Source organism: Peromyscus eremicus, chromosome 7 (genome assembly GCF_949786415.1).
Source record: "Peromyscus eremicus chromosome 7, PerEre_H2_v1, whole genome shotgun sequence".
Classification (NCBI taxonomy): domain Eukaryota; kingdom Metazoa; phylum Chordata; class Mammalia; order Rodentia; family Cricetidae; genus Peromyscus; species Peromyscus eremicus.
The window spans coordinates 15,397,372-15,405,950 of record NC_081422.1 but is presented as its reverse complement, the minus strand read 5'-3'; the positions used below and the strand labels follow the sequence as shown (position 1 = coordinate 15,405,950).

Sequence of the window (8,579 nt, the reverse complement as noted above, 5' to 3'; positions counted from 1 at the left end):
GGAAATGTTGGGGAATATTATTTTAAGATGTGTTACATTTGTTTATGCTGTGGAACATTTGCTTTCATTATGTAAAGAAGTGTTGCATTACTTTATGTTGCATTTGTTTAACTCTGTGAAGCTGTGTTACTTGGCCTGTCTAGAATATCTGATGGTCTAATAAAGAGCTGAACAGCAAAAAAAAAAACAAAACAAAAAACTGAACTACTAATGCAGTTTACACTTTATTTTTTAATTCTCTTATTTCTTTTTTATTAAGAATTTTTTTATTCATTAAATAATACAGCTTAAAGATATTAAATCACTAGTTCACAAGCTTCAAACACATCAAATTCAGTGACATTACTTATGGAAGATATATTGAATAAGTCATCCCAAAGAATTTATGAAGATTTCATATAAAATGTTTCAGCCATTATCATACCCACAACATGCTAATGAAAAAGTATCATTGCCCAACAAGATTCAGATCATTTTCACCTCTTCTTTTGTGTAATATTCAGCATCAATATGGAACTTTCAAACCAATCAGATATTTCTGAATTCTTTCTTATTGGACTGACATATGCTCAAGATGTTGAGTCATTTATTTTCACCTTGTTCCTGTCTATGTATCTTGTTACTATCTTTGGAAATATTCTCATTATCCTGGCTGTAAGCTCTGACTACCACCTCCATACTCCCATGTACTTCTTCATTGCCAATCTGTCCTTTACTGACATCTGTATAAGCACAACAATAATCCCAAAGATGCTAGTGAACATTCAAGCTCAAGATCAAAGTATCAGCTACATGGGCTGCTTGTCCCAGGTGTGTTTTGTCTTGATCTTTGGTGGCTTAGAAAGTTGTGTCCTTGCTGTGATGGCCTATGACCGCTACTTGGCCATAAGCCATCCCCTGAGGTACACAGTTATCATGAACCCTGTGCTCTGTGTGTTGCTGGTTCTTCTCTCACTGTTGATAAGTACCATGAATGCACTACTGCATAGTCTGATGTTGCTAAATCTAACCTTCTGCACAGACCATAATATTTTCCATTTCTTCTGTGAACTTGTTCAAGTCATCAAACTTGCCTGCTCTGACACTTTCATCAATACCCTCCTCATATATACAGTTACTAGTGTATTCGCTGGTGTTCCTCTTGCTGGAATTATTTTCTCTTATATTCAAATTGTGTCTTCTATTCTTAAGATTTCATCAGTCCAGGGGCGGAATAAAGCCTTTTCCACCTGTGGCTCTCATCTCTCAGTAGTGTGCTTATTCTATGGGACAGCTTTTGCAGTGTATATGAGTTCTGCTGTTTCTGACTCTTCTGTTAAGAATGTAGTCTTTTCTATGATGTATATTGTGGTTCCTCAAATACTGAACCCTTTTATATACAGTTTGAGGAACAGAGAAATGAAACAAGCCATGAGACACCTCATCTTTTCTGTCACTTTATCATCTCCATAAGTTGAGTTTACAGAAACAGAATGAGAGAAACACTGGTAAACCAGAATAACTAACTCCTTCATCAACAATCCCTTTAAAAATGACTGTATCATAAGTTGTTTGAGCATATTTCTATGTGGTTCTTAAATGTGACAGTGGTTTTTATTTTCTAGGTATGTGATGTTCAACAAATAATTTTATTTATTATACATTTCTTTTCTGTGACTTCTATGAGGCAGAGGTAAATAAGATGTGTTTTATTATTGTTTATTTTCAATAAAATTTTATTGACATGTTTCTTAAAAGTAAAACCTAATAGCATTTGGATAAGTATAAAGCTTATACAAGATCAAGTTTGCATGTAAAAACTGGATACAGCCAGAACCCATATTTAATTACACTTTGGTTGAAACCTGTAGGAAGACTATGATTCACACTAACAAAAATTTCATACTTTGTAAATAATGACTGAAAATTTCCCAGGAAAATAATCTTTATGAAGCTGTGATACCACCCACACTGATTGGCTTGTTATTTTACAAATTCATGTTTTGAATGGTTTCAACTTATATTGTGATAAATGTCTTTGTTACTAAAGCTTCTATTATTTCTCAAAGAGAAATAAATATTATCTAGCATATTGATATAAAGCCTTTAACTCATTATTAGTACTTGAGAATTTTTTAACTCATAGTTTCAGGGATTAGAGCTTCCTTGATTCCATGTGAAGTCAGGTTTTGGTAGGACACATTCGGCATAGAGGCTCCAGGTATTTCATATGAACATGACACATGCAAATTGAAGTGTGTCATCCATTTATCTAGTTTATTCTTTACAATAGACTTTCATTATGGTAAGACTAAGTTAATGCTGATTATGAAATTAATACCTTGCATTGTAATTTTCCTCACTGTGAATAAAATTTTCTGTACTGAGACACTATATAACACTTACGAACAATAAGGATATATCTAAGATCTAAGATACATCTAAGGTAACGTATATTAGGCTTGTGACCACTAAACATAATTTCATCTACTCCTATACAGAAATATATATATAGGTGGATATAGGGTTTATTCACATGAAAGAACATATACATTATGTTATTTGATTCAGAATTGAATTTATATCATAGGAATACTCTCAATAATGAAAATAGTGAAGGGAGAAATTTAAGTTGAGAAAGGAACACAATAGTTGTGGTCAGGGTGTATATGACAGGATAACTGAGAATGAATACTAATAATACTGTTCATGTATGGAAATATAATTAAATTTATGCATGTATACTGTAGCAACAATAAAAGAATAAGTAACAGTTGCGAATGTCTCCTTACAAATTAATGACTGCTAGGATAGTAGGATATTTCTGTAAAACTCAAGAACATTTTCATGGTTTTAATGATAAATGCAGAGAGTAATGGTTTCAGTCCAACCATCAGTTACCTTTGTTGGGTGTAGAACTGGGAAATTTTTATAGTAATATTAATATTGGTGCTTTAGGTGGTTTATAGAATAATTAATGAATGGATATATTTCTGTTATCTTCTATATTTCATCTATATTGCTTTCATTTAAAATTGAATGTAGTTGATATCATTAATAAAATAAAAAATTACATTTTAAAATAAATTTTAAACAGCTTGTACTTAAAATTGTTAACTCACATGGAATGAACAAGCATAGTGAAATCTGTGTTAATAAATATACAATAATATTAAAGATATTAAATAAAGGATTTTTTAAATGGAAAGAAAATGGAGCACTTCTCTCCCCATGAAATAATGATTAAAATCTGGTCAATCATCCTGAGTAGATGGAAACCTCTTCATATAGTGACATCTGGTGGTTTATTTCTCACTTTCTTTATAAAGTGTTTGATGTTAGTTCACAAAATAATGTTTTATGACATGTCTACACATGTATTTCAAAAACTAATATTGCCACCTCAACTATAAATGATGAAGTAGATTTTCAACAAAGTGTCAACTTTTGTTAAGTAAATTATTGAAACTATTTGAATGTTACTTAAGTATAAGTAATGTTGTAATTACGTAATCATAGTCTTTTCTGCATGGACTGGCATTGCTAAACAGCATTGATCAATGACTTTGAAAATATTGAGAAGCAAAAATAACATTCTCTAAACATAGTGATATGTATTTTAATAAGTATAATACAAACATATACAGGAAATAGTTTATGGGTGAATATTGACATCAGTTTTCCAGATATCATAAAATTAAAAAGCCTCAATTTAAAACAGCAAGAGTACTCTGTGATTCATGAGGAAAATGTGCCTGTGTGGATTATATGCATGTGTGTGTGTGTGCATGTGCGCATGCATGTATGTGTGTGTAAGATAGAAAACTGTTGACCAGGAACAACAGAACATTATGAACTTGGGCTCTGATGCTGGTATAAAATTTAGGTCCACATGCTTCTATCACAAGCACTTTAACAGATAAGATAGTTTCCCAGTCCCCATGCCTTCTGGTTATTTTTTGGCTATTTGTTACTTACTGCAGTACACAAAGTCAAATTCCCTCAGGTGTTTATCATGCTAGCTCTTTTGTTTTCACTGTGAATGCCCTGTTCCATAATATAGTGTTGCAGAAGCCATCCTTACCTAAGGGCAGTCATGTTTGTGAGGTGTTATGGATGGAACAGTTCATATCATAGCAAACTCTTTCTCCCACCTATCCCACAATATTCCTAGGGCTTTAAGTGCAGAAGTGTTTTTGTAGGTGTAGCCATTGGAACTGGACTCCACAACTCTTCATTTTGATTGGTTGTGCATAAGTAGTGGTTTTGTTACAAAGAGTAGTTTCATTGATAAGATGAGGAGTACATTTATCACAGAACATAAAAAATATTTACATTAGGTATTACTTTGGTTTAGTAAAGTAGTGCTTATAGATCATCTTTCAGTATCTATAACATTTTGCTAGGTTTCCAGTACCAGGCATGGTTTTCCTCTTGCTGAATGGGTCTTAATGCAATTAGCGAGATGTTGGCTACTGCCAAGATTATATGACACTGCTGCACAATGGTTATCCTATCATGCTGGCCATTAATGTGGTTTATAGGCATCACAGCACAATATGACTGTTGGTTGCCTACCTCCCCTAGAAGATTACGTGGTGTCCTTGGGTACAATGAGAAATAGTCCTCAAAAAAGAGACATTCTGACCAGCTCAGAGGACTTTTAGCCCTGTTTATGAAGTATACAGTGTTTTCGGCAATAGGGACTTATCTTCCACATTTGGAAGTGGCCAAGTGAAAGAGCAATAAACTCTATATTTGGACAGCCCTGGCAAACAGCTCAAAAGAGAGCTTCTCACATCTGTTACTGGGGTTATTGTTAAGTGGTCTTTGTCTTTTGGAGGGAGCATTATCAGGCCGGATCTGAAAAAAGCTTGGAATCATGACAATATTTTGTATTGGGTGATTTCCTCTTTTATTTCTGTTTCCCATTGCTTATGATAATTTTAATGATAATAAAAGACTGAGGTTACCAGGGCAAAAGCAGAAGCTAAAGGAAGCTAAAGAAGCTACTCAGCAACTGCAGAAGCCCGAAGTGACCTATTAGCTTGCACGAACACTGTCTCTGAGTCGTTACTGCGCCTTCCAGGTATCCCATCCTTTAGACCCCCGAAACTGCTGAGGCTGGTTCCCGGCAATGTATTACTAAGGTTCCATGTAAAAATTGCTTGCATGGTTTATTTAAAATATTGAACATTTCTGATACTGATGATATGTTAGTATTAAGATTTTTTTATGCTGCATAAGGCAGTATAAATTTTAAATGGTTTAGGATTAGACTATAACTTATTACACTTTAGTATTTTCAAATTGTTTTCTTAAACAGAAAAATGTAAACTATAGTTTAAATAAAAAATTCCTGGTTATCCATTTTACCTCCTAAATATTTTCTATTACTTAAATAAGATCACAATTGTGAAATCTCACTTAGTAAATTCACAACTGTTTTATGTTATTTGTTATTGAACCTACTTTTAAAAAAGCAACTATTAGTTTTAAATATTTTACTTTGGATTGGATTTTTGTATATTGCATACAAATTATGTATATTCATACCAATTTGAGATCGATTTTGTTAGAAAATACTGTATATATATTTCTAATCTATTTCAAGATATTGTACATACACAGCTCATTTAACAATGTAATCAAATTTGCTAGTCCTTGAAAGTTATTATTACCAACTATTTAGAATAATAAAGAAATGTAAGTTAGTAGTTAGTCATTATAATCAAACTTGTAGTCATATTAGGTATGTTTTCAAGGTCAAGCAGAAATGTATTTTATATAGACAGATTATTTTCAAACACTTCAGAGATCAACAGAATATGGCATTTAAGATGCTTTAATAACATAGATTTTTTTTCTTTTTTTATGGCAATGAGATGTGTGCTCCTGGCAGCACCAATCTATTTCAGAGAAGATGATGGGCACTGAAGGAACTCCACGTGGAGTTTACTTTCTTTGTGGCAAAAAGTTAGCCACTGGGCAAGAAAGTGCCCTTGTCTTGAGTGCTGACTGTATGCTGTCCAAAATGGACAAGCAGGATACAAAAGAAAGGACTGTCAAACCCTGCCAAGACAAAGTAGGATAGCCCCTTGGAAAATCCTGCTTAACAGATTGAGTCTGTCAGATATGCTAACCCTGTAGGCCGAAGATGGATATCCCAACGTTGCAGGAAATCTTGAGTGACTGTCCATTTCTCACGTTTTTTTTGGAAGTCACTTATTTGCACTACCTGCTTACTCAGTTAATATTATTTCCTTCTTGAGTCTCTGAGGGAATTGAAGATTAGATAGTTACAGTTTTTCTCTATAACAAATTCAGAAAAGAAACTCACTAAAGAGGTGTAAAGTGTATAAGTTTGAAAGACATCAAAATATATTTTTTGGTTAGTAATACAAGTTAGGATAGAGCATGAATTAGATACAATCTTTTGGATTCACAAAGATAGGATAGATAATGGAGTAGTTTCTCTGAATTTGTCAAGTGCAAACGGACTGAACATTTTTAATGTATTTATTGCCTGTATATGTTGTATATACTTATGGTACTTATTTTATATAGTCTTTCTTATATTAGTTATAACCTTCTTTTATTATTTTAGACAAAAAAGGGGAAATGTGGTGATATATTGTATACCCTAATAAACTTATCTGGGGGTCAGAGGACAGAGCCAACCACTGGAGTAGACATAGAGGCCAAACAGTGGTGGTGCACACCTTAATCCTATCACTTGGGAGGCAGAGATCCATCTGGAACTCTGTGAGTTCAAGGCCACACTGGGAACAGAGTTAGGCAGTGGTGGCACATGCCTTTATCCCCAGCACATGAGATCTCATGCCTTCGGTTAGGAAGCACACATGCCTTTAATTCCAGGAAGTGACTTGGCTGGGTGGAGAACAGTATATAAGGCGTGAGGAGACAGGAACTGAGCAGCAGTTCAACTGAGACCCTCAGAGTGAGGATTCAGAGCCTTTCTGTCTGAAGATTCTTGGAAACAAAATTGGCTGAAGAGTTGGCAAGGGGAGGTTGGCTATGGCTTGTTCTGCTTCTCTATCAGCTTTTACCCCAATATCTGGCTCTGTTTTTTTTTTAAATTAATTAATAAGACCTTTTAAAAGATTCATGTTACAATTTAATTTTTGTTTTCTTCTGTCCAACATCAGGTGGTTCTTCTGACAGGAGACAGATTTTGGATTTTACTTTACCAAGTAAGCTTGGGTTTAGAGAAGGAGAGAACCACACTCAGCTCCTAAGCCAGCTTTAATTTTCAAATGAACTGGGACTACAAAAAGACCATTTTCATTATATGTCTGTAGAGAAAAGCAGAAGCAAACATTTAGGAATATTTATGAAATTTTATGCTGTTGAAAATGTGATATGTCAATTATATATCAAAATATAGGACAAAATATAAGCCAATTTACTTTTTTTCTTGGGACATTCTGGATAATTTGTTCTTTTCTTCACATGTCTCATTTGTCCTGTAGTCTTCAGATTCTTTAGCTGGATGCCTTCATTCTCCTGAAAAGACAAAAACGAAACCCTGACCCAACCTTTTACTTTGGGGAGGTTTCCTTACTGCAAATTATATCTGATCAAATGAAAAGCATTTACTAGTCATATAAGTTAATTTATATTGAATAGTCATGCTGGTTAATGAACTATTACCTCTTCTAACTAAGAGGTCTCTCTTGTTCAAATTGAACCTTTATCAATTTTGATTTATGGTTTCTCCTGAAATTTTGTTTTATTTTCTAAAGCTGTTCTATCATCCAGAGCAGTATGTCTTTTATCATAGGCATTGGGTTCTTTAATTGTTCTAGGAAGGAGTTTCCTCCACAATGACAGGAAATGACTGAACTGAATTTGACGTGGGGGCCTGTTAGAGGCCCCTCAATGTGTTTCCTGATGGCAAAGGATTACCTGGACTGTCTCTTGTTGATCTGCATTCACTAGTCCAATGTATAGTTTTGAGACATCTTACGTATACTTCAGAAGGGATGGACATTCTGTTTGGATTATTCTCAGAAAAAAATACTTTTGGTTCTTGACAGAAGCCTGGAAGTTGGTTACAAAGCAGGCAAGGGGGACAGACTAGGTTGGGGTACTTGATGTGGAGTGTAGGATAGTTTTGATTGGATGGAGAGAGTGTGTGATGAAGGAGAGGAACAGGCAGACTTACCTGGATGGACCCTAGAGAAGGATTTACAGGGTCTGAATAAATGGAGAAATTGGATGTTTTCAATGGTGATACTCTAATAGCACATCTCTTTCTTAGTTTTGTAATTGAGTCAGAACTTCAGTTATACATGATGAACTAATATTTCAATTGTATTTGAGGGAAAATATTAAATGTCTTGTGATGTTTTTAAAATAATCCAAAGTTCTAACTAGAACTATTTTTGTTTTGTTTTGTTTTTGTTTTTGAGACAGAGTTTCTCTGTGTAGCTTTGCGCCTTTCCTGGAAATCAGTCTGTAGCCCAGGCTGGCCTCAAACTCACAGAGATCCTGCCTCTGCCTCCTGAGTGCTGGGATTAAAGGCATGCGCCACCACTGCCTGGCTCTTACAACTATTTTCTTACTGGTATCTTACT

The 8,579-nt window shown here is 34.3% G+C and overlaps 1 protein-coding gene across 1 annotated transcript; it reads left to right on the top strand.

The window, feature by feature from the left end:
* The first annotated feature begins 504 nt into the window (after nucleotides 1–504).
* On the top strand, nucleotides 505–1,452 carry LOC131914084 (olfactory receptor 7G2-like). The gene has a single exon (XM_059266678.1). It carries the CDS (start codon nucleotides 511–513, stop codon nucleotides 1,450–1,452), a length of 942 nt encoding a protein of 313 aa, XP_059122661.1. The 5' UTR covers nucleotides 505–510.
* Nucleotides 1,453–8,579: the final 7,127 nt, after the last annotated feature.